General features: G+C 49.1%; 1 protein-coding gene across 3 annotated transcripts in view; it reads left to right on the top strand.

Moving 5' to 3' along the window:
• Positions 1-27062, top strand: part of LOC140719351 (SH3 and multiple ankyrin repeat domains protein 1-like) — a 512322-nt gene that overhangs the window by 72766 nt on the left and 412494 nt on the right. For 2 of the 3 annotated variants that reach the window (XM_073033930.1, XM_073033928.1), the window contains exons 1-3: positions 3977-4095; positions 4307-4543; positions 25478-25681. In XM_073033930.1, the coding sequence (XP_072890031.1) occupies positions 4355-4543; positions 25478-25681 (393 nt within the window). In that variant the 5' untranslated portion in view covers positions 3977-4095; positions 4307-4354. Of the gene's footprint in view, positions 1-3976; positions 4096-4306; positions 4544-25477; positions 25682-27062 lie in introns of those variants that run through there. The other variant, XM_073033929.1, reaches the window with a different exon arrangement.

Raw genomic sequence — 27062 nt, 5'->3', positions numbered from 1 at the left:
TTGGAGGTTATGGGGAGAGGCAGGAGAATGGAATGGAGAGGGATAATAAAGCAGCCATGATGGAAGAATGAGCAGACGCGATGGCTTAAGTCTGCTCCTATGTCTTACGGTCTTATAGAATGGACAGTGAGAGCCATCCTTCGGTGGAGGAGGCAGGTTCAAAGGTCACAGCTTTAATGCAAAGGAGAAAGGAATTAAGAGTGATGTGAGGAGATGCATGCGACAGGCAGTGGGGTTTAACATCTGTCTCTCCACACACAGATGCTGCCCGATATGCTGGGCATCCTTAGCGTTTTCTGCACTTATTTCAGATCGCACTGTGCGCTGGAGGCTGCTTCTGTTGTGGCTCCCATGAGGTAATTGGATGAAAACTTTGGATGAAGATTGGCAAAGCTACTGAAAAGAGGTTGGTGTGTAGAATTGGAGAATAGGTCTTACAGAGAGCCAACACTAACAAGCAGCCATTCACGTTAACCCCACTCTGATTTAATTGTATTCTCCCTACTTTCCCATCAACTTGAATGTTCTGCTGGGGTAGTGTTGCAGATGTCAAAGTTCAAAGTATATGTTACCATGGAGATTCAGTTTCTTACAGGCATTTACAGGAGGTACAAAGAAACACGGAGGAATCAATGAAAAACTATACACAACGACGTACAATCAATGTTCAAAAGATGACAAAAAGAAAAAAACAATAATAATAATTAATACTGTACTAATAAATAACGTTGAGAACATGAGTTGTAAAGCCCTTGAAGATGAGGTTGTGGAATCAGGTCAGCGTTAAGTGAAGATACCCACTCTGGTTCAGAAGCCCGATTATTTGAAGGGTAATAACTGTTCCTGAACCTGGTGGTGTGGGACCTTCTTCCTGATGGCAGCAGAGAAGAGAGCACAGAGTGGACGCTGGACCTCAGTGGTGGGGAGGACTTTACCCGTGATGGACTGGGACGTCCTCCAATTTATGCCGGCTTTTCCATTCATGGGTATTGGCGCTTCCACTCCAGGCCAGGATGCAACCAGTTCAGGCTATGATAGCGATGTTTATGAGGCTTTCAGAGAAGTATGTGAATATGCAGGGCATGAGAATCAGGATTATTTTCACTGATTGATGTGACGAGAAATTAGTTGTTTGCAGCAGTACACTGCAAAGATGTAAAATTACTGTCATTTACTAAAATAAATAAATAGCGCATAGCAAACAGAATGATAAGGTGGTGTTCGTGGGTTCATGGACAGTTCAGAAATCTGATGGCAGAGGGGAAGAAGCTGTATCTGAACTGCTGAGTGTGGATCATCTGCCTCCTGTACCTCCTCCCTGATGGTACTGACGCAACGAGGGCATGTCCTGGGCAGTGAGGGTCCTTAGTGATGGTGCCACCTCCGTGAGGCACTGCCTTTTGAAGATGTCCTCTATGGTGGGGATTAGAGGGACGGCGAGGCAGAAGAGATTTAGTTTAACTTGGCACCGTGCTCATCACAGATATTGCGGGCCGAATGGCCTGTTCATGTGTTGTCTGTGTTTTATCTCGGAAATAGGAAATATCTAATATGCCCACCGTTTAACCACACATTTAAACCACACGTAGGATGTGGCAGGAAACCCGTGGAGTCACAGGGAGAACGTGCCGACTCCACACAGACAGTGGCAGAGGTCGGGACTGAACACAGGTCTGTGGAGATGTGAGATGGTGGCTCTACCCACTCCATCACGGGTAAAGCCCTCCCCACCACTGAGCACATCTACATGAAGCGTTGTCGCAGGAAAGCAGCTTCCATCATGAGGAATCACCCAGGACGTGCTCACTTCTCACTGCCGCCATCAGAAAGAAGGCGCAGGAGCCTCAGGTATCACACCACCAGGTTCAGGAACAGGTATCATCCCTCACCCGTCAGGCTCTCGAACCAAAGGGGATAACTTCACTCAGCTGCACTTGCCCCATCACTGAAATATTTCCACAACCAATTGTCTCACTTTTGAGGACTCTTCATTTTGTTTTCTCAATATTTATTACTTATTATTATTATTATTATATCTTTCTTTTGGTATTTGCAGTTTGTTGTCTTTTGAACATTGGTTGAACACTCAAGTTGGTGTGGTCATTCATTAACCCAAACTTCTCTTAAATGTCACAACCAAACCCATATCCACACTTCTACTGGCAGCTCACTTCACACTCGCACCAACCTCTATGTGAAGAAGTTCCCCCTCAGTTTCCTCTTATAGAACACAGAATAGTACAGCACATTACAGGCCCTTCGGCCCACAATGTTGTGCTGACCCTCAAACCCTGCCTCCCATATAACCCCCCACCTTAAATTTCTCCATATACCTGTCTAGTAGTCTCTTAAATTTCACTAGTGTATCTGCCTCCACCACTGACTCAGGCAGTGCAACCCACACACCAACCACTCTCTGAGTAAAAAACCTTCCTCTAATATCCCCCTTGAACTTCCCTCCCCTTACCTTAAAGCCACGTCCTCTTGTACTGAGCAGTGGTGCCCCGGGGAAGAGGCGCTGGCTGTCCACTCTGTCTATTCCTCTTAATATCTTGTACACCTCTATCATGTCTCCTCTCATCCTCCTTCTCTCCAAAGCCCTAGCTCCCTTAATCTCTGATCATAATCCATACTCTCTAAACCAGGCAGCATCCTGGTAAATCTCCTCTGTACCCTTTCCAATACTTCCACATCCTTCCTATAGTGAAGCAACCAGAACTGGACACAGTACTCCAAGTGTGGCCTAACTGGAGTTTTATAGAGCTGCATCATTACATCGCATCTCTTAAACTCTATCCCTCGATTTATGAAAGCTAACACCCCATAAACTTTCTTAACTACCCTATCTACCTGTGAGATATTTCACCTTTCATCCTTAATCTATGACCTCATTCACCCAGCCTCGTTAGGGAGATAAGATGGAGATGTTCAAAATGGCTGCAGGAGGAATGTGGAAGGAATTGGAGGGATATGGACCATATGCAGGCAGACTTCACTGGTGTACAGCCGCACGTAACTGAAACGTTTCCGCGCGCAGAGCCTTCGTTGCCGCACAGTTTTTAGGACTTGTTAAAAAAAAGAGGGAATGTTGGGCAGATGGGATTTAGTTTAGCTTCGTGGCCAGTAACGATGCGATGGGCCGAACAGTCTGTTCCAGCGCTGCTCAACCTCAATACCAATTTCCCGCTCTTTCTCGCCATGTTCCTTGGCGCCTTCCTGCGTTCAGAAATTTCTAGTCTTACGGCAGGAAAGTGGTGCTCGTGTTGAAGATCAGCCGGTGATCCGATCGAAGGACAGAACGCCCTGGAAGGGCCAAGCGGCCTGCCCCTGCTTCGGGTTGGTGGGAGAGAGCCGCAACGTGACTGGGGGCATCCGACAATTCCCAAAACGCCACCTCCACCCCCGTCGCCTCCCGGACTTCCAATTAAGATCCGGCTGAACTTCCGAGGGCCGGTTAGTTGAAGACATCGGTCGGGTTTTGCCCGGATTCCCTCTCCGTTGTGGCCGGCGAGCTGTTGGGGGGTGCGTGTGATCTCCACGCCGCCACAGCGTGCGGTGTTCGCACATGCACACGGCCGCTGGTGAAGGGGTGTGGACAGAGAGAGGCAAGGTGCGTGTGCGCCCACAGAGCCGGGGGTCCGGGAGGCAGCGAGGGTCGTGTCGCCCAGGGGGGCCGAGTGCTAATCACCCCTCTCCTTTCCATGCCCGCATCTTCTGTAGAGATCCGTATCTCCCCCCCCACCGGCTGTGAGAATACTGTGTCTTATTGTTGGGGGATTGAAACAAAGGCAGAAAATGGAGATCATGTGCGGGACCAGTGGGTGGGGAGTGTGACTGCGCGCTCTTCAGCTGAATTGCCCACGCCCCCTTTCCTGCTTCGGAAAAGAGGGATGTGGAATAATCTCCCTCACTCACAGACTCGCACACATGCGCACTTCGCTCCATTGTAAGTGTGACCCATCCAGCGGGGCTGTGGTATTCGGACGGTGACAAGGTGCGGGTGGAATGTGCCCGTTTTTGATGTGAAGCAGATCGGGACCTCACTCGCAGCCCGTTCTGTAGTTACTTGTTGGGCTGTCAAAATGACCGCAAAAGGCAAGCGCTTCTCTTTGTGTGTGGGTGGGTGGGGGTGTGTGTGCCTCTGTCTCTCTCTCTCTCTCTTTCTTTCTTTGAGTGAGTGTGTGTGTGTGTGTTACACGGAGAGGATTCTTACACGTGTGGAATCTGCTCACTGTGCGACTGGGAACTCCGGGAATTAAAGGATGCCGTTATCCATCTCTCTCCCTCTCTCTCTCTCTACCTCCAGCGCTGGGTGATGTACCGGCTCTCTCCTTAGCCCAGGCTACGCTCAACCATGCCACAGAGCCCGGTCTCCAGTGATGATGAGAGGCGCAGTGGCTCCGACTCTGACACCGAGAGCTCCGAGGACGGGGCCGTGCGGGGCGGCGCCGGCGCTGACTCCACCGTCGCCCCGCCGAGACCCATCCAGACCGATTTCAGTATGATGGTATTCCGCATCGGGATTCCCGACCTCCAGCAGACGGTAAGGACCGGGAGCTGGCGGCTGTGGGAGGAGGTGGTGGACAATGCAACTGGGCAGGTAGACCGCAACAAAAGCGTGGTCAGCGTTCGTGTGGCGACGTCCCAAAGTGAAATTCAGACCACCCAAGTACTTCTTGCAAGGTGGCCGACAGATATAGCAGGATCCCACCAGTAGTTGTTTCGTGGGCTTTGCGATGGGGGAGAGGCTTTACATTTTGACCAGGAGATGCTGCCTGGTATTGTACATTATCTTTTGTTTAGCCGCTGACCCATCCCAAAGAGGACAGAAGAGAGGTGCGCGGAGACACCGGGGACTGCGGATGCTGAAAACTGGAGCAACTCGCTGGAGGAGGAACGCAGCGAGTCGGGCAGCATCTGTGGGGAGGGGGGCGGGGAGATGCCTGTCGGCGTTTGGGGTCCAGACCCCTCGTCCTGTCCGGCCGGAGGGAGTCACCCCAGCGACCGTGTGGCCACCCTCTCTGAGGGTATGCGTTAATGGTGCTTGGAGCGAGAGCTGGGAGGTGGGGGTCCGCGGTGGGTGGGTTTTCTGGGACCGGAGGGGAGAGGGAGCCGTGTCCAACCTCGGGGGTTGTTGGAGAGGGTCCTCTCTTCCGGGGCTCCATCGCAGGCTGGAGGTTTTATAATGGGTGGGGTCAGTTAGTGGGAGAGCTGGTGTAACCCGGAGTTGGAGGGTTACTGTGGTTTCTCTCCCAAAGAAAGTTTGACTCTCTCTGGCACCAAAGTCTCCATCCTCCCTCGGCACTCTGCCGCGATTTGAGATGAAAGCGCCGGGGGTCGCCGCGGAGGAGCGAGGCAGGTGACCTTTCCTCGCCGCCCCATTATCTGTTTCTCGGCGCAGGTAGCCGAGGGCTGATCATGGCCACCGCTTGCTTCCCAGTGTGTGTCCTCTTGCACTGAGATCGAGCTGTCAGCCTGCGTGTCCAGGAGTGAGATTCGGCGTTTCTGGGTCAGGAGAGCTGCGGGTTGGATTTCTAGATTTGACCCCGGGCGCCCCGGTGCAATCTGCTCCATCGATGCCGCTGCCTTTCGCATCGTGTTGTCACCAGACTCTCCTCTGGTCCAGAACGATCCCGTGGTAAAAGTGGGAGAGTTCTTTGGAGCAAGGCACGAAGTGCTGGGTGAACTCGCAGAGCCGGCAGGAATGGGGAGGAATGAAGCAGTCGGCATTTTGGCGAAAGTCCATGACCCGCTGAGTTCCTTCAGCATTTTCTGTGTGTTGCTCTAGATTTCCAGCACCGCAGAACCTCTTGTGTGGAATGCCCAGGCAGAGAAGGCACACAAAATGCTGGAGGATTTCAGCAGGTCAGGCAGCCTCTGTGGTGGGGTCTAAGCAATTGACATTTTGGGCTGAGACCCTTCTTCAGGATTGGAAAGAAAGGGGGTGGCAGACTGAGTAAGAAGGTGGGAGGGGGGAAGAAGTCCAAGATGACCTGTGATAGGTGAGCCAGGGGAAGGGGAAGGGAAGTGGGATGAGGATGAGGACCTGGGAAGGGATGAGTAGAAGACTGTTTATTCCCCTCCATAGGTGCTACCCGGTCTGCTGGATCCCTCCAGCGATTCTGTGTGTGTGTGTGTGTGTTGCTGGGGATTTCCTGCACCTGCAGAATCTCTGGTGTTTGAGTTCTCCCCGGTGCCCTGGCCAATATTTCTCCCTCGCCCAGGCTCTCGCGTTCCTTGCGCTGGGTGCAAACTGCTCCCGTGTCTTCCTGCACCAATGCAGTCGCTGCATCTCGTAGTGAGCGCCGCTGGTGATGTATGACTTTCTGAGGTGACAGCAATCGCGCACAGGAGAGGGGCGTCTGGGAAGAGTTTGTACGTTCTGTCCTTGACCGCGGGGGGGGGGGGGGGGGGGGTTGTGCTCCAGTTTCTTCCCGCATTTCAAAGATGCACGGGTTAGTAGGTTAATTGGTCACGTGGCTGTATATAATTGGATGATATGGGCTCTTTGGGTAGAAAGGGCTTTTTACTGTGCTGTTGCCTCTGAAGAATCTGGTTTTTCAGCCCTTTATCTCTTCTACCTATCACCTCCCAGCTTCTTACTTCATCTCCCTCCTCTACTCTCCCACCTTCCTCCGTTCCTGGTCTCACCTATCACCAGTTTGTACTCATTCCCCCACTCCGCCCACCAACTCATTCTGTCCCTTCCACTGCTGTCTATAAGGCATTTATGCATTCTCCCCGTGACCACGTGGGTTTCCTCCCACATTCCCAAGGCGTACGGGTTACGGTTCGTAAGCTGTGGGGGTGCTGTGTTGGTGCCAGGAACTTGGTGACACTTGAAGGCTCGGACTGTGTTGGTCATTGACACAAACGATGCCTTTCCCTGTGAATGGAGACATCGCTAATCTGTAAAGTGCATTTGGATGACCCGTAGATTTCCGAATCATTATCAGTGACATTTATTTGTGAAATTTGCTGTTTTGCAGCCGCAGTACAGTGCATTACATGCGATATGCTATGAATTTAAATTGAAAAAAAAAGTTAAATTCTGCAGGTAGTGTGAAAAAGAGCAAAAATAGTGAAGTAGTATTCATGGATGATTCACCTTGGTGGGTGAATTATCTGCCATAAGTTGCCCCTTAGACCAGGCTAGTGCCAAAAAAGGGTCAGGGGGCAAGTTAGTGGGCTTTTGAGAGAGAGAGAGAGAATAGGTTGGAAGCAGGACTTGGGCTAGCATGTACATGATGGGCCGAATAGCTTTCTGTGTTGCAGTGAGATTCCCATGTTGGGTTCTGACATGCAGAGGACACAGTTGGCATGGCACTCTGCAGTGTGTAGAGCTGGCCGCGGGTCAGGGTGAAGCAGCGAGTTTCTTGGCATAAGTCAATGATGATTCTGATTCGGGGTGTGGTTGGGCACCACGATGATACCGCCACGGATGCAGCCTGTCACCTCTCCCTGGTCTCTGAGGTTACAATTAAGCGGCGGCTGTGTCCCGTGCTGTCTGAACTAATTAGCCCAGACTTCACCTGAGTGGCAACACAGACACAAACACTGCAGGAACTCAGCGGGTCAGGCAGCATCTATGGAGGGGAGTTAGCAGTTGACGTTTCAGGCCAAGGCCCCTCATCAGGGCTGGAAAGGAAGAGGGAAGGAGCTGGCAGCTGATAGGTGAAGCCAGGTGAGGGGGGGAAGCTGAGTGGATGGAGGAGGGGAGGCTGAAGTGATAGGTGGGAGAAGGCTGAAGAAGAAGGAATCTGATAGGAAAGGGGAATGGATCCTGGGAGAAAGGGAAGGAGGGAGAGCCAGTGGGAGGTGATGGGCAGGTATAGAGAAGAGAGGAATGAGAACGAGGAATGGAAAAGAAGGGGCCCAGTGCTGGAAACGGAGGGAGGGCATCCTCAGCCATCACATCACGCAGAGAGAATTGTGTCTGGCGAGGCTTCCATGGGAAACTGGCTGTTTAGTTGCCACACACAGCCAGTCATCTCCCCGTGGAGGGGGCTGAGGAAGGAGGGCAGTGAATCTGACGTGCCCAGTACTCCAAGGGTTAAAGTACTATCCATTAATGTCGGGGATGAAAGGGTCTGGGGAATTTCGAACAAAGATTTGCAATTGGTACACACATACACAGTATCCTGAAAGTAGATGTCACCTTCAGCGTAGTGAAATATTCAACACTTTACAGAGAAACGCGATCAAACTAAAGTCACAAAATGAGCTGTGAGGATAAATTATTTCTAAAAAAAAAATCAGGTCAGAAAGCTAGGTCTGAGAAGCCTGGTGAATGTAGAGAGGGAGGTGCTGCTGCTGAAGTCGGAGCTGCAAACGTCGGTGTTCATAGTCACAGAGCACGGAAACATCCCATTTGGCCCAACTGGCCTGTGCTAGCCCCATTTGACTCTTAGCTCTCAAACCTTTCCTGTCCGAGTGTCTTCCAAATGTTAATGCACCTGCTTCAACCACTTCCTCTCGTTCCATGTACCCACCAGCCCTCTGTATGAAGAAGATGTATCCCAGGTGCCTTTTAAATCTCCCCTCTCACCTTAGACTTATCCCCCACCATTCTCGATTTCCCAACTCCGGGAAACAGACTGAGTGCATACACCCTATGCATTCCCCCTCATAGTTTTATACCCCTCATTCTCATACACTCCACTGCCCGCCACGATCTGTAAGGAGTTTGTACGTTCTCCCTGAGACCATTTGGATTTCGTCCAGGTGCTCTGGGTTTCTCCCACAGTCCGAAGATGTACCAGTTGGTTAATTGGTCATTGTAAATTGTCCCTTGCTTACGCATGGGTGAAACTGGGTGTTGCTGACCGATGTGGCTTGAAGGTTTGGAAGGGCCTATTCCACACTGTATCCCAATAAATAAATTCTCGGTCTAATCAAGGTTTTTCTATGGTGGGTGCAAATGGGCTAATTGCTGATTTATTTCCCATCAAATCCTACAGGGAAACGGGCTCCTTGGCCCCTCAAATTCACACCAACCATCAGCCTCCCATTTATATCAACTTGAGTTCGCTCCCCTCACTTAAAGAAAAGATTAAAGATGAGCTTTATTTGTCACGTGTACAGCAAAGCGTACAGTGAAATGCATCGTTTGTGTCAAATCAAATCAGTGAGAATACGCTGGGGCAGCCCGCGATTGTCGCCATGTTTCTGGTGCCGACGTAGCGTGCCCACAACTCATGAACCATCACTCGTACGGCTTTGGAGTGTGGAGGAATCCCGAGCACCTGGGAGGAAATGCAGTCAGAGGGAGAAAGTACTCATCTTTTCAGAGACTCTTAGATAGGTACATGGAGCTTAGTAAAATAGAGGGCTATAGGTAGGCCTAGTAATTCCTAAGGTAGGGACATGTTCAGCACAGCTTTGTAGGCCGAAGGGCCTGTATGGTGCTGTAGGTTTTCTATGTTTCCATCATCTCCCCCAAATCCTCCCCCTCCCCCTCACACTGGGGGTAATTTTACAATGTCCAGTTAGCCTATAAAACCAGATGTCCTTTGGATGGGGGAGGACACTAGGGTATTTGAGAAGACCCACGTGGCAATGGGAAGAGGTATGAACTCCACACAGGCAGCACCAGTTATCAGGATCAAACTTGGGTCGCTGGAGCTATGGGGTAGCGGGTCTGCCAGCTGTGACGGTCGGTGTGTGGCCATCTGGGTCAGGGAATTCTCCTGCAATGCAGGCTGTTCCCGGAGGGGACGTTCCCTCAACGCCGACCTGCCCCGACCGCTTCAACCCAAAAGCCTAGACTGGGTTCCCAAGGACCAGGGAGCTGGTTCTCTTCCAGGATCCCTCTCTGTCAGTGCTGCCCGTGTTTGTGGATCAAATGGAGTTCATTACTCCAAGGGGGGTGGGGGGTGGGGGAAGGATTTGCCCCTTGGGTCATCAGCTTCTCCCTTTGTAGATCAGCAAGCAAGATGTCTGCTTTTCAGATGCGCTCCGGCAGGAGTTCCCAACCTTTTTGAAGCCATGGACCAATGCCATTAAGCAAGGGGTCTGTGGACCCCAGGTTGTGAATCCCCTCATTAAAGGGAGTGGTTGGACAAACGCGGGTTGCTTTCTCTGGAGTGATGGAGGGTGAAGGTAGAGTAGGTAACCAATATCTTTTGTTCCAGGGTTGAAATGTCTTGTACCAGATGGCATACATTTAAGATGAGAATGGGGTAAGTTGAAAGGGTATGTACGGGCAAGTTTATTTCCATGCAGAGTAGTGGGTGTCCAGATTGTACTGCCTGGGTGGTGGTGGTAGCAGATATTAAAGAAATTTAGGAAGAAACACATGAATGTCCAGGGAATTGAGTGAAATGGATATTGTGTAGGCAGAAGAAATTAGTTTAGTTGGGCTCATCTTCCTTTGATTACTAATTTAATTAGTTCAGCTTGACATTATGGGCTGAAATGCCCGTCCTTGTCCAATGTTACAAGTGGGTTGTGAGGCATCCTGGGAGCATGACATGTTGGCACCGGAAGCATATGGTGACACTTGTGAGCTCCCCCCCCCCGGTACATTCTCGGACTGTGCTGGTCAATGACGCAAACAGTGCATTTCACAGTGTGTTCCGATGTACGCGTGCCAAATCAGGCTGGTCTTCATTTGATTACTCGGGTAATTCGATCGGCAGAACTTTGTGGGTTGAAGGGCCAGTTCCTGTGATGTACGGTTCGACGTCGCTGGCTCCAGCGGGTTGTAGGGCGTCCTGACGAGGGAGCGAAAGAGGAATGGGAGAAACAGCCCCCACCTTTCTCTGTTTCACGGAGAGAGCAGGAGAACGACGTCGTTATAAAATGGGGATTTTCTGGAATTGGGAAGTGGTGAGAACTGGAAGCTGCTTTCCACCTGGAGATGGGGGGGGGGGGTGGTTTGGTGGAGGGTATGTCAACAGAGGGTGCAGGATAGATAGTTATACCCTCAGTTGTGTTCCAGTGGAACGAAGGAGAAGCCCCAGAAAGGGTTTAAAAAAGTCCCTCCCCCCCCCCCCCCCCAATTCCCTGGTTGGTAGACGTGGAGCACATTCGAGACCCCTAGGAATTGATGACTCGTCCATCGGCAGGCGTGGAGGGAGGGGCTTGAGGTTCACCTCCCTGCTTCTGAGATACTGAAGAGGCAGCATTGGGCAGCAGACACATGGAGGGTAGCTCTGGAGAGTTGGGGTGGGGGGGGGGGATCTCCGTCCTTGAGAAACGTGCCATCCTTTATTGACCTCCAGGATATCCAGCACGCCGTCCCACACTCCGGGACGCTGGCTGCCCACATGCCAACCGGAGCTAGGGTCCCGCGGGGTTTACAGGGCAGGTGCATGCACCCGGACACCAGAGACCGCAGACACCGGAATCTGGGGCGACCCGCTGTAGGAACTCGGCAAGTCGAGAAGCATCAGTGGGGTGGAGGGTGTAAAGGAACCGCAGGTCGAATCCCTGCATTGGAACCAAGTGGAGGGACAAGATGGCCACTGTAAAGAGGAGGGGAACTGGTGGGAGAGGAGTCTGGGCTGATTGGGAGGGGTGCAGGGTGACAGTCAGGAAGTACCAGGGACACACATGCCTCTTGTCAGTGGTGAGGACCTTCTCGGCTCCACAAGCCCAGACAACTTATTGAAAGTTTTCTCTTTCAATCTTATTGACGCTGTTGCTGTAGCTAAGTGATACCGTCCCCCCCAGTGTCCCATATAACAGAATTAGCAATCCTGAAGCAGGTCAGGCAGCACAATTTGTATTTGATACCTCGAGCAGTGGAAGATAGCACTCTGCTTTGACCTCACATCTTCAATCCTCATAGCTCCCTCCCGCGTTCCTGCGCTGGATTCTGATGCCATTTCCAGCCCATCGAGCCTTGGGCTGAGCTCGGGGAATAACTGGACACCTGTTTGTGTTAGCCTCCCGGTCTGTCCCTCCTGGAGGCCTGTGTTTGCGGCGAAAGACGGTCACTGGTCCACGGGACCGAGGATCAACTTTATTCACCTTGTACATTTATTAGGAATCTGCCCTAGTGTGTTGGCATGAGGTGCAACATTCAAAAAACAGCATTCAACAGTTATAAAGAATTAGATAGAATGTACAGAAATGCCAGCATGTGCTTGCAATGTATACAGTATTGTAAAAATTGCTTTAAGGCATTTACAGTGCAGTGACGGGGGGGTAATAGACAGAGGGGAGTGGAGGTATGTGGGGGGGGGGGGGAGCTAACTAGAGTGGTTGATCACATTTATTGCCTGGGGGAAGTGCCTGTTAAGATGGCATGAAGTTTTTGTATTAGTAGCCCTATAGCATTTCCCAGGAGGGAGGATTTGGAAAAGGCAGTTTGCAGGCTGGGTAGTGACTGCAATGATGTTACTCACTGGCTTCCTTGTCCTGGACACATACAAGTCCCGCGGTGATGGCAGACTTGTTTTTCTGCCGTCCTGACAGCTCTCCAGAGAGGAAGCTGCGCCGAGCCAGATAGTAATGGCTGGTGTGAAGATGCTGTCTGTGACGGCACCAGGATATTCTGGGGAAGATGAAGTTTTACCAGCCGCTGCAAGAGGTGCACCATTCCCAGCTGGAGCGATGGAGCCATTGACCACGACAGCACAGCAGCAGGCTCTTCTGCACATCTGCTCCGTACGTCACCGACTCCTTTTCCGCCCGCAGGATTCCTCCAGCAGATTGCTGCACTCTCTGTTCGGCCCACATCTCGCAGCCTTGAGAGGTGCCGGTAAACTCCACAGAGTCGGGAAGCAGGTCCTTCAAAGCGCCCGCTCCGCGCTGACCGCCTGTTACCCACTTGCACCGATCCGATGGCATCCTCCCTGCATTCCCATCCCACTCCTCAGTTCGTCATCAATGCCCCTTCAGAAAAGGGAAGTTGGGAGAGCGCACGGCAGTCCTCATCGCCGGGTCAGCAGAGGAAAGGGTGAGCAGCTTCGGGTTTTTGGGTGTCAGGGTCTATCCTGCACCCAATACGTTGATGCAGTTATGAAGAAGGCACGACAACGGTTATATATTTTTGAAGAGCTTGAGATTTCACATGTCGCCCCGAAGACTGCAGCACATTTCTACAGATGTACTGTGGAGACGATTCTGACCGGTTGCCTCTGGAGGCTCCAATCCACGGGATCGGAAGATCCTGCGGAGGGTTGAAACTCAGCTGACTTCATCACGGACACTGAGGACATCTTCAAAAGGCGACGTGGGTGGTATCGATCATGAAGGGCCCTCACCATATAGGATGTCCCGTCTTTCCATTGCTACCATCAGGAAGGAGGTACAGGAGCCCAAAAGCACACGCTCGATGTTTTAGAAAGAGCTTCCTCCCTTCCGACATCAGATTTATGGACGCATGAATGTACTTTGTTATTTTGCTCACTTTTTGTACAAATATATATCCTTATTGTAATTTACGGTAATTCTTATAGATTGCACTGTATACCTGCTGCAAAAAAAATCAAATTTCACACCATGCAGACGTGATAATAAAGTTGATTCTGAAATCCGTGCCTCTCCCGTATTCGATCCGCCCCTCCCCACCTACACAGGTTGCTGGGTTAATCGGCAATTTAAAACAGCCGATTAACCCAGCAACCTGCTCACCTTTGGGTTGTGTGAGGAAAGTGGGGAAACCCACATTGCCACAGGGAGGGCAAACAGCTCTCTTTATCTGTGAGGCAGGGCCTCTACCCGGTGCACCATTGTGCCAGCGTGGCTCCTTAGGGAGAGGCGGAGAGTCTGACCACCCAGAAGGGGACAGCCGGTGCTCTGGTTTCATCTTGAGCTAAGGACCCACTACTGAAGCAGACCATAGATTTTCCTGGAGGCTTTATCCCATGATCAACTGCCCTCTCACCATTGGTCACCTGGCCTGTCAATCCTTACACTGCCCTGACTTTTTCACACCACATAGGACAGTGGGCAGAACCCTCCTTCCCCAACAGTGGTCATGCTGCACACAGCAAGCTCCCGTTAAAAAATAAAAGAATGTGGCAATCAGATAACCGGTTCTGATAAACTCAAACCTCTGCAGATGCTGGAAATCCTGAGCAACACGCACCCAAAATGCATGTGGAACCCTGTAGGTCAGGCAACATCTATGGCGCGGAATAAACATAGAACATAAAAGAGTACTGGCCCTTTGGCCTACAATACAGGCGTTATAACCGTTTCAAAGATCGATCTAACTCTTCCCTCCTACATAACTTTTCATTTAAAAAAAATCATCCATGCACCTATCTAAGAGTTTCTTAAAAGCCCCTAACGTTTCTGCCTCTAGCACTACCCCTAGCAGTACGCACCATGCACCCACTATATTCTGTGCAGAGACACCCCCTATACTTTCCTATAATCACCTTAAAATTATGCCTCCCCTCTATTAGCCCATTTGACCCAAAGAGAATGTTACCTGCTATCCACTTAATCTATGCCTCGTCATCTTTTATACCCCTATCAAGTCACCTCTGATCCTCCTTCGCCCCCAAAAAAGCTCATTCAACTTATCCTCGTAAGACATGCTCTCTAATCCAGGCAGCGTCCTGGCAAATCTCCTCTGCGCTCTCTGTAAAGCTTCCACATCCTTCCTGCAATGAGCTGATTAGAACTGACCAACCTGAACCACAGTTCCTTTGTTCTCTAGAGAACCTGTGCCATCTCGTAAGCCTCTATCAAGTCACCTCTCATCTTCCAAAGAGGAAAGCTCGGGCTCACTCAGCCTATCCTTGTGAGACGTGCTCTCTAATCCAGGTAGCATTCTGATAAGTTTCCTCTGCACCCTCTCTAAAGCTCCCACATCCTTCCTAAAATGAGCTGACCAGAACTGAACATAATATTCTAAATGTGGCCTCTAAGATACGATGTAGCAGCTCTTGAACTCACTGCCCCATCGAATTGATTGACTCCTGGGATGGCAGGACTTTCATATGAAGAAAGACTGGATCGACTAGGCTTATACACACTGGAATTTAGAAGATTGAGGGGGGATCTTATTGAAACGTATAAAATTCTAAAGGGATTGGAGAGGCTAGATGCAGGAAGATTGTTTCCGATGTTGGGGAAGTCCAGAAAGAGGGGTCACAGTTTAAGGATAAAGGGGAAGCCTTTTAGGACCAAGATGAGGAAAAACTTCTTCACACAGAGAGTGGTGAATCAGTGGAGTTCTCTGCAACAGGAAACAGTTGAGGCCGGTTCATTGGCTATATTTAAGAGGAAGTTAGATATGGCCCTTGTGGGTAAAGGGATCGGGGGTATGGAGAGAAAGCAGGTACAGAGTTCTGAGTTGGATGATCAGCCATGATCATACTGAATGGCGGTGCAGGCTCGAAGGGCCAAATGGCCTACTCCTGCACCTATTTTCTATGTTTCTATGAATGAAGGCCAACATATCATGCACCTTTTTAACTGCGCTATCAACTTGTGGGGAATTTTTGAGGTCCCTCTGGTCTTTAACACTGCTAAGCATCTTGCCATCAACCCTATACTTTGGCTTCAAGCTTGGCCTTCCAAAAGAGAATCCCTTCTCACTCTCTGGTTGACATTTTGGGCCAAGACCAAGGGCAAATGGTGCTGATGTCACTTGAGAGCCAGTTAATGACCTCCGCTTTATTTGCCCCTAACCCACTTGGGTTGGTCTGGGGTGTGTGTGAGAAGAAATCTATGTTAATGCGGTCTACAGGAAAATGCCAGCGCTCGGCAGCGTTTGCAGAAGAGAGTGGGTCACCGTCAGCCTGGCCTACATCTCTGCTCGTTAGTGGGGCATGCAAGTAGATTAGAGCACAGGCGAACTCAAGCTGCTCGGGGAAAAAAAAAACCTGTGTTTAAAAATACTTCCCTGCGTCTCTCCTCATCTGGAAATAGTGTCTTCAGCCGCAAAGGTAGAGGAAGACAATTTGTAACGCGTCTCTGCGGGCTGGAGTTGGGTCAGTTGTGGCAGCCGGGTGGGAGGAGGAGGGGAGAGGTGCGAAGGTTGTGATTCTGGAGGGTGACTAGTGTTTAAATCGACCGCACGCTGCTCAGAAACCAAATGGCGTCTGTTGTGCGCTGGGGTTATTTTTAGCTCGAGAGCCAAGGTGAACAGAATCTGAGCAATTTTATTTTTGTTGAATTACCAAGGGGTTCAAATGGAGAGTAGGAGGTTTCTATTGTGAGTCTTTGATCTACCCTTCCTCGCTCCCTCTCTACTACTCTGCACGTGTGTGTGTGTTCTCCCTCATCATCCTTTCCCTCCCCTTTTACACTGCAGTGTGCATATGCCTGTGTATCTCTGTATGTTTGTGTCCCTACCTCTGCCCCCTCACACTTCTCTTTTGCACTCTATTCTCTCTCTGTCTCTCTCTCTCTCTCTCACTCTGTGCCTGAATCTTTTTGCTTGTCTTTCTCTCTCTCTCTCTTTTTCTGTCACTGTCTCTCTCCCTCTTCTCTATCACTTTATCACTTTCTCTCATTCTCTGTCACTTTCTCTCACTCACCCTGCCTCTCTGCCTCTCTCTCTCTCTCTCTCCTTTTCTCTCCCTCTGTCTCTGTCTCTCTCTCTTTCTGTCCCTCAGTCTCTCTCCTTCTCCCTCTGTCACTTTATCTCACTCACCCTGCCTCTCTTCCTTTCTCTCTCGCTCTGTCTCTCCTTTTCTCTTCCTCTCTCTCCCTCTCTCTCTCTGTCTCTCCTTTTCTCTCCCTCTCTTTGTCTCTCTCCCATTTCTGTCTCTGTCTTTATTTTTCTTTCTCTCACTCTCCCTCTATCTCTCACCCCCTCTAACTCATCCAGCCTCCCCGACCCATTGTCTCTCTCTCAGTTTAGGATAGGTGGTTGGTGATACAGGCTTGTGGGGTCTCACTTTCCCTACTGTACATCTCTGATCATGACACGTGTGACTTGGTGTGTATGTACATGCACACATGCATTGGGGTGTGTGTGTGTGTGTGTGTGTGTGCGCGCGCACATGTTTCAGCTGGGGCAGGACGTGGGGTTTGGGGCGGAAACCAGGAAAGCAGCTGAGGGAACGAGGATGGAGATTCAGTCTGGGGGGTGTCCACGCCAGCAGGCACACTGGATCCTCCAGCCCTTTTGCCTCGCCCCTTCCAGCTGCCTCCCTGTCAATGGTCACAGACATCAGAGCCCTTCGTTACTGCTGACTTCTGTGATGAGAAGTTTGTTGTTTTGCGGCAGCATGAACATAAAAGTCTGTAACTTAGAAATTAAATAAATGGTGCAAAAAGAAAGGAATAATTTGGCAGTGTTCATGGACTGTTCAGAAATCTGATGGTGAAGGGGGAGGAGCTGTTCTGAAAATGTTGAGTGTGTGTCTACAGGCTCCTGTACCTCATCCCAGATGGTAGTAATGAGAAAAGGACATGTCCTGGGTGGTGATGCATGCTGCCTTTTGGAGGCAACAGCTTTTGAAGGTTCAAGATTGCTTAATGTCATTTCCTGTAAGGAGAACAAATAATCGTTACCCCGGATCTGAAGCAACACAAAAGAAAAATGCAAACCATATATATGAATATGTAAGATAGCTTATATGCATTGATTGTATGTCCATAAAGTGATGTTAAGGTGACTGATGGAAGTAGCGGTGGAGTCAGTGGGTGGAGGTGTCGATCAGCCTCACTTCTTAGGGAAAGGAGTCTGTTGGTGCTGGCTTGGGTGCCACTCTGTGATGGGAGTGGGACGAACAGTCCATGGGCAGGTTGTGTGGGATCCTTCATGACGTTACTGGTCCTTTTCCGGCACCTTTCTATGTGTCTTTGATGGTAGGCAGGCTGGTGCTTTTGGCAGTTTTGACCACCCGATGCCGTGCGGTTTCCGTACCGCGCAGTGACGCAGCTCGTTGGGATGATCTCTGCTGTGCATCTCCTCGCTGATGGTGGGGAGAGCTGTGCCCATGATGGAGCTGGCTGAGTTTACCGTCCTCTGAAGATTCTTCTAATCCTGCATCTTGGAGGCTCCATGCCGCAACCATTCAGAATGCAACTAGGTCTGCAGCAATTTGCTAGAATCTTTGGTAACATACCAAATCAACTCAAGCCCTTAATGAAGTATAGCCGCTGAGATGCCTTCTTTGTAATTGCGCCAAAGCACAGACCCTCTGAGATGTTGTCGCCCAGGAACTTGAATCTGCTCGCCCTTTCTACTGCTGACCCCGCGGTGGGGGACTGGTGCGTGTTCTCCTGACTTTCTGGCGTCCACTGACAATATCTTGGTCTTGCTGGTGTTGAGTGCGAGGTTTACGTTGAGACGCCGCTCAGCCGGCTGATCTAGCTCGCTCCCGTAGGCCTCCTTGTCACTGCCCGAGATCCTGCCAACAGCCGCGGTGTCATCTGCACCCTGTGCCCTCTGACCTCTGACCGCGACCAATCAGCCTTCAGCTGCCTTCTGGCAACGAGCAACGGTGGTGGGCTGGTTGACAACGCGAAACCATAGCTTCTGACTGAGGGCCTGTTGGCCGCAGACAGGTTGTTGTGGTTGCCGTAGCAACGGTGATAATTGGCCGCAAACAGCTGTTTCAGTCGTGGCGCGGAACCACCCTTTGATTGGATAATATTTAATAATGCCACATTCAGTTGGATACGGACTGCGGGAACCTGGGCTAATTCAGAGTTGGATTAACGTCTGCGGATAACTTAATTAAAGGCTCCGGCATCTGCTGTGACAAAACAAATAATGCAACCTTTCAAGTCTCTGAGAAGGGTTGTATCATTCCCCTATGAGCTGCCAAGGGCTAAGGTTTTATCCCGATTCTGTATAGGGCCCATCATCTTTCCCCTGAGTGTTGACAGTTGAGGAGGGAACCAATCGAAGGGGGTGAATGTGTCGAGCTTCAATATGGAGGAACTTTTCCTTGGAAGTGTCACAGCTTGAAATTGGGCTGCTCGTGGTTCATTGTAGGGAGCGTGTAGAATCTTTACACATCTCCTGAAAGCATGTCCCTCCCCAACGCTGGCTGTGTCTACAGGAGGAGCTGCTGTAAGAAGGCAACGTCCGCCATCAATGATCCCCACCCACGCCATCTTCTCGTAGCCCCCGTCCTGAAGTCCCACTTCACCAGGTGGAAGAATGGCGCTTTAGCGCCAAAATGAACAACTTCTGTCGTGATTGCGCTCTTCCTCGTTAATAAGATGGAGCGTAATTTGCTTTCTTTGTCTGACGCTCTGAGCCTGTGATCCTGCTGCAGGTGAGTCTTTCATTGCACCCGCGCACCCGGGGCAATAAACTCACCTTTGACTTTGAAAGTTGGCGAGTTTGGGGGGTGGCAGAGGTGCAGTCTGTAGGAGTTTAGAACCAGTCGATGTAACCTCAGCACAGGCCGCCTCCACGACTTGTAGTTAGCGTAACGTCTCACAGCACCAGCGCCCAGCGTTCAATTCCTGCTGCTGTCTGTACGTTCTCCCTGCGGGTATAAGTTTCTTCCGGGTGTTCTGGTTTCCTGCCACATCCTCAGGACGTACCGGTTAGTAGTTTAATCGGTTACATGGCACCTGGGGCTCGCTGGGCTGGTAGGGCCTGTTACCATGCTGTATCTCTAAATAGATCATCTCAGACGCTGTCTCCTACAATAACAGCCAAGCTGTTAGTCACTTCTGTAATGTGCAGGGAACAACTGTGCATTAATGAATTGGACCATTGCAGCATGCCGGAATGCACACTGAACCAATGCATGCATCTGTAATCTGCAGCAACAGTTGCCTGCTATCATATTACCCTTACTGCCATAGGACCGTACACTGACGATTGCGAGCTGTTACGCAGGTTTCATTACTGTGCACTGCTGCCATGCAGTACTCCACGTACTGCACAGTGCTGTAGCGCACGTGGCAATATTGCGCACCACTATCATGCACACTGATCCTACGTTATATGCCTGACCGTTACAGAAAAGTCAAAGTTGAGTTTATTGTCATATGCATATAACCATATAACAATTACAGCACGGAAACAGGCCATCTCGGCCCTTCTAGTCCGTGCCGACACTTACTCCCACCTAGTCCCACTGACCCGCACTCAGCCCATAACCCTCCATTCCTTTCCTGTCCATATATCCAATTTTGCTTTAAATGACAATACCGAACCTGCCTCTACCACTTCTACTGGAATCTCGTTCCTCGCAGCTATCACTCTGAGTAAAGAAATTCCCCCTCGTGTTAAACTTTTGCCCCCTAACTCCCAACTCATGTCCTCTTGTTTGAATCTCCCCTACTCTCAATGGAAAAAGCCTATCCTCGTCAACTCGATCTATCCCCCTCATAATTTTAAATACCTCTATCAAGTCCCCCCTCAACCTTCTACGCTCCAAAGAATAAAAACCTAATTTGTTCAACCTTTCCCTGTAACTTAGGTGCTGAAACCCAGGTAACATTCTAGTAAATCTTCTCTGTACTCTCTCTATTTTGTTGACATCTTTCCTATAATTCGGTGACCAGAACTGTACACAATACTCCAAACTTGGCCTCACCAATGCCTTGTACAATTTTAACATTACATCCCAACTCCTATACTCAATGCTCTGATTTATAAAGGCCAGCATACCAAAAGCTTTCGTCACCACCCTATCCACATGAGATTCCACTTTCAGGGAACTATGCACCATTATTCCTAGATCACTCTGTTCTAAATAGGTAAAATAAAAGACCTCCTTGCAGCAGCACCACAGGCACGTGGCATCATATAGGCAGCTTTCAAAAGAAAAATAAATTAAAGGTAAATCATAAACATGAGACATTCTGCAGAAGCTGGAAATCCAGAGTACCAGACACAAAATGCCGGAGGAGCTCAGCAGGTCTAGCAGCATCTATGGAGAGGAATAAAGAGTAGACGTCTCGGGTCGAGACCATTAGGACATTAAACATATATTTTACCCCATTCTTACGAGAAAGAACAATTAAAGCAAAAAAAAAAAAAAATCCATTGTACTGCAAAGTGGTCATGGATTCTTGAAAGGCCCAGGCAGAGTGGATGTGGAGAGGATGTTTCCTATAGCGCGGGAGTCAAGAACCAGAGGGCACAGCCTCAGAATAGAAAGGCAGCCATTTTGAGCACTGGTGGGATCGCTCTATGGAGAGGGGAGGCTCCCTTTTGATAGGTCTTGAGATCGCTCTGCTGCCCGAGAGGGAAAAGCCTGCTGTGCACAGAGAATTTTACTCTGGTTTTCTGCATTTTGGATACAGACTTGGACTATATGGACTTCTTTCAGTCTTATTTTTTAATATATATTCTGTGTTTTTCACCCGATCTTTCTCGTTTTTTTTTGTGTGCAGGTGGGGGAGGGTTTTGGGAGTCAACGTGCCTGTTTCATTTTCGTTCATTTCTTTTGTACAGGGAGGAGGGATTTTGGTTCTGTGGCTGTCTGGAGAAGAAGAATTTCAAAGTTGTATACATTGATAATAAATGGACCTTTGAGCCTTTTAGAACAGAGATGCGGAGGGATTTCCCGAGCCGTTGGAATTCATTGCTATGACGGCTGTGGAGGCTAAGTCATTGGGTGTATTTAAAGTGGGAGTTGACAGGTTCTTGATTAGCAAGGGTGCTAAAGGTTACGGGGAGAAGGCAAGAGAGTAAGGTTGAGAGGGATAATGAATCAGCCATGATTGAATGCTGGAGGAGACCCAATGGGCCAAGTGGCCTAATTCGGCTCCTATGTCTTATATGGTCACAGTGTGGCTTATATTGAGATAGTGATTTGGATTGTGCAGGTTGGTTCAAGAACTGAATGGCTGAAGGGAAGTAGCTGTTCCTGAACCTGGTGGTGCGGAACTTCAGGCTTCCGTAAATCCTGTCCAACGGTAGCCGTGAGCTAGTGGGAGCCTTTGATGATGGACGTTACGATGGATCCTCAGACCTGCTGTTGCATATAAAGAACTGTACCACCCAGTTCACGTAAACACTGAGCTTTTGCACGCAGCTGAAATCCGGACTGCAGCATTACACAACTTTGCTATAATAGACAGAAGAGATTCTGCAGATGCTGGGAATCCGGAGCAATGCTGGAGGAACTCAGCAGGTCAGGCAGCGTCAGTGGAGTGGGAATAAACAGTCAACGTTTCGGGCTGGAAAGGAAGTGGGCGGGGGGAAGCCTGGGTTAGATACTGAACTATTTGCAGTGTTGGAATGTACTCTGTGATACTCTGGTCCCACACGCTGGCTTATTCCATGGGATTATTGCACTTCACTCCGCGCTGGACGATCTGAGTAGGACTATCAATTCTCCGTTCTCTGCACGCCTTGAGTCTACTTAAGAGCCTCTTAAACACCTTCATTGTAGTTATCTCTACTGCCACTCCTGGAGGCTCATTCCGAGCACCCACCACTCTCTGCGTTTAAAAAAAAATGACTAGTACTTCTCCTTTGCACTTTCCCCTCTCACCTTAAATGCATGCCCTGTAATAATAGGCTTGGAGGGAAATGGACATTGTGTAGGCGGAAGGGATTAGCTAGTTGGATGTTTAGTTTAAATGGATTGGCACAACATCGTGGGCTGAGGGAACCTGTTCCTGTGGTGTACTGTTCTACGTTCCAAGTATCAGACATCTCAACCCTGGAAGAAGATGCCAGGTCTCCACTGCATGTCTCTCATAATCTTTCGTACATCAATCAGGTCTCTCTCCAGAGAAAATAACCCAAGTTTGTCCGGCCTCTTCTTGTAGCCACGCCCTCTAATCCAGGCAGCATCCTGGGGAACGTCATCAAAGCCTCCACGTAATTCCGGTCGCGGGGGGGGGGGGGGGGGGGGGATCAGAGCTGCGCAAGTGTGGCCAGACCAGAGTTCCGTATGGCTGTGGCGCCTCTACTTCCTGAGGAGACCGAGGTCCTTTAACATCTGCCGGACGATGCTGAGGATGTTCTACGAGTCTGTGGTGGCCAGTGCTATCATGTTTGCTGTTGTGTGCTGGGGCAGCAGGCTGAGGGTAGCAGACACCAACAGAATCAACAAACTCATTCGTAAGGCCAGTGATGTTGTGGGGGTGGAACTGGACTCTGTGACGGTGGTGTTTGAAAAGAGGATGCTGTCCAAGTTGCATGCCATCTTGGACAATGTCTCCCATCCACTCCATAATGTACTGGTTAGGCACAGGAGTACATTCAGCCAGAGACTCATTCCACCGAGATGCAACACTGAGCGTCACAGGAAGTCATTCCTGCCTGTGGCCATCAAACTTTACAACTTCTCCCTTGGAGTGTCAGACACCCTGAGCCAATAGGCTGGTCCTGGACTTGGCATAATTAATAATTATGATTTAATTACTTATGGTTTTTAAAAAATATTGATATATTTCTACTCTATCCTTGGTTGGTGCGACTGTAACGAAACCCAATTTCCCTCGGGATCAATAAAGTATGTCTGTCTGTCTGTAAGGGAAGATGACTAAAGGCCTGCCTATCAATCTTGACGTTAGGGAGTATGTTGTGGGATGAGGGAGAGGCAGAGAGGTCAGGGAGTTTCAACACGTCACCAAAAACATTGACAAACTTCTATAGATACACAGTGGGGAGTATTCTGACTAATACATCATGATATGGTATAGAAACACCGATGGTCAGGGACAGGAAAGCACAGCCCAGTCCATCACAGGAAAAACCCTGTCCATCATTGAGCCCGTTTACAATGAGCACTGCCACAAGAAAGCAGCATCTGACGTGAAGGTCTCCCAGCATCCAGGCCAGGCCATCTTCTCACTACTGCCATTGGGAAGGAAATACAAGAGCCTTAGGTCCCACACCACCAGATTTATTTATTACCCTTCAACCATCAGGCTCTTGAACCAGCGTGGATAACTTTGTTCAACTCAACTCTGAACTGATTCCAAAACCTATGGACTCACTTTCAAGGACTCTGTAACTCATAATCTGAATATTATGTGCTTATTTGCCCAATTTGTCTCATTTTGAACATTGTTTGTGTACAGTGTTTCATCAATTCCTTTGCATGTCTTTGTTTTCCTGTAAACGTTTGAAGAAAATGAATCACATGGTGGTGTATGAGACAAACTTCGAGATCACATTTACTTTGTACTTTGAGGGAAACTCCTGAGCAAATCTCCCTCCATTGGGGGTGCAATCATATCGAAGGTGAACAAGTGACTGGAGTGGAAGATGTTGGAGAACAGGGGAGCCATGCTATGAACTTAAAAATTCTCTCCTTCTCCAACCTCTCTTTAGTTTCACCAGCACCACTCTTCACAGATAAATGCTCCCCCCAGTGACTCAAGAAGTGAGCGAAATCTAAGGCAGTGGAGATTATAGGACCATAAGACATAGTAGAATTAGGCCATTTGGCCCATCATTTGAACATAGCTGACTTACTATCCCACTGAACCCCTTTCTCTTAGTTTCTCCTTTAATGCCCTTACTAATCAAGAACCTATCTACCTCTGCTTTAAATATTCCCAATGACTTGGCCTCCACAGCTATCTGTGGCAATGAATTACACAGATTCACCACCCTCTGGCTAAAGAAATTCCTCCTCATCTCCGTTCTGAAGGGACATCATTCTATCCTGAGGCTGTACCCTCTGATCCTAGACTCTCTCACTATAGAAATCATCCTCTCCATGACCACTCTTAACACTTAGAACATTCGATGACCACTTTGCACTTTTTACACATTTTTTCCTATTCTTCTGAACTCCAGTGAGTACAGGCCCCAAGCCATCAAAACCTCCTCGTACATTACCCCTTTCATTTCTGAGATAATTCTCGTGAACCTCCTGTGGATGCTCCTGATTGCGGGCGGGTCTGTGATTATGATGGGGATCAGGACTGTGGCTGGTGTCTCACACGGCAGGGGTTCAGATTGTAGCTCAGTGCGGGGGTCTCCATTCTCATATCCTTCCTGATATGTTTAAACACACACTTTAGTGTAAAACTCGGCACAGGTGTGCAATGAGTGAAATTAAGTTTGTTTGGATATTAATAGAAGTGACATCCAATAATCTGGAAAATCCCCTTGACCACAAACATCCCAAAGTGCTGGATTATCAGAATCAGACTCAGGTTTAATATCTCCGGGTATATCTCATGAAATTTGTTAGCTTAGCGGCAGCTGTACAATGTTATAGTTTCACCAGCACCACTCCACAGATAAATGCACCCCCCAGTGACTCAAGAGGCAGTGAGTGAAATCTAAGGCAGTGGAGATTATAGGACCATAAGACATAGGAGTGGAATTAGGCCATTTGGCCCATCATTTAAACATGGCTGACTTACTATCCCACTGAACCCCTTTCTCCTAGTGTCTCCTTTAATGCCCTTACTAATCAAGAACCTATCTACCTCTGCTCTACATATTCCCAATGACTTGGCCTCCACAGCTATCTGTGGCAATGAATTACATCATAGTATAGGAAAAAAATCAATTCCAGTATATATATATATATGTATATTAAATAGTTAAATTAAATAATTAAATTAAAAATGTGCAAAAACAAATCATAAAGAAGTGAGGTAGTGGATTATTGGAGTTGTACTGTCTATGAAGCTAAAATTCCAAACTTTCATTGCATTTTGACAGAAATGTCTTCGATTTAACCCTGACGCCACTATCTGGGCAGCAAAGCAGCAGGTGCTGTGCACGCTGAACGAGAGCCTGAAGGATGTACTGAACTACGGCCTGTTCCAGCCAGCCAGTAACGGGCGAGACGCCAAGTTCCTGAACGAGGAGAAGCTCCTCCGAGAGTACCCGCAATCCTTTGAGAAGGGAGTGCCGTATTTGGAGGTGAGAGAGTGCCCCGCGGTCGAAGGGTTAATGTAGGCCGGGCTACCAGCCTGCCTCACCCGTTGTCACGTAGAGCGACACACACAAAACGCTGGAGGAGCTCAGCAGGTCGGGCAGCATCTATGGAAGAAAATAAATAGTCGACATTTTGGCCCAAAAATGTGACTGCCCGACTTGCTGAGTTCCTCCAGCATTTTGTGTGTGTGTGTGTGTGTGTGTGTGTGTGTGTGTGTGTGTGTGTGTGTGTGTGTGTGTGTGTGTGTGTGTGTGTGTGTGTGTGTGTGTGTGTGTGTGTGTGTGTGTGTGTGTGTGTGTTTTCAATATTTTTAGCATCTTTAGAATCACTTGTGGTTATAGCGCTCTGGGGTCCTGTAAATGAAGGCCGGGTTGGATGAGGTACCACTTGCTCTCCGTCATCCTGAAGCCAATTTAATTTATTAACTTCGTTGGGGTTGGTGATAAAAATAAAAATGACTGGAAATATGCGGCAAGCCAGGCAGCTTCTGTGGAGAAACAGTTTCAGGCTGAAGACCGGTTATTAGAGTGAGCCCTTGCTGCCGATGGACTGCTCTTGAAAAGGGAAATGTACACTGTGGCCACTTTATTAGGTACAGGAGTGGAACCTGGTGTGATCTGCTGCTGTAGCCCATTCACTTCAAGGTTCAATGTGTTGTACGTCCAGAGATGCTCTTTTGCACGCCACTGTTGTAATGCGTGGTTAATTGAGTTACTGTCGTCTTCCTGTCAGCTTGAACCAGTCTGATCAGTCTCCTCTGACCTCTCTCATTAACCAGGCAGATGACTTTTGTACCATTCTCTGTCAAATCTAGAGACTGTTGCGTGTGAAAATCCCAGAAGATCAGCAGTTTCTGAGATACTCAAACTATCCTGTCTGCCAACAACAATCATTCCATGGTCAAAGCCACTTAAATCACATTTCTTCCCCATTCTGATGGTTGGTCTGAACAACAATTTAACCTCTTGACCATGTCTGCATGCTTTTATGCATTGAGTTGCCACCACATGATTGGCTGATTAGATGCTCATATTAACGAGTAGGTGTGTATCAATGTACCTAATAATGTTGCCACTGGGTGTAAATGTGTAAATAATCTGACTGAAAATGTATTGGGGCTGATTAGTAAGTTTATACATGACACAAAAATTGGTGGAATTGCAGATAGTGAAGGATTTTGTCAAACGATACAACAGGATACAACCAGCTGGAAATGTAGACAGAGAAATGCAGATACGATGGGTCCAGGCTGCAGACCCAATTACAAGCTGCAGACTGCAGACTGAGATGTTACACCTTTGGAGGTCAAATGTAAGAGACAAGACCTGCCTCTACCACTCCAGTAGAAGTGGTAGAGGCAGGTTA

This window comes from Hemitrygon akajei, chromosome 31 (genome assembly GCF_048418815.1).
Source record: "Hemitrygon akajei chromosome 31, sHemAka1.3, whole genome shotgun sequence".
Classification (NCBI taxonomy): domain Eukaryota; kingdom Metazoa; phylum Chordata; class Chondrichthyes; order Myliobatiformes; family Dasyatidae; genus Hemitrygon; species Hemitrygon akajei.
This window is presented reverse-complemented; position numbering and strand designations above follow the sequence as displayed.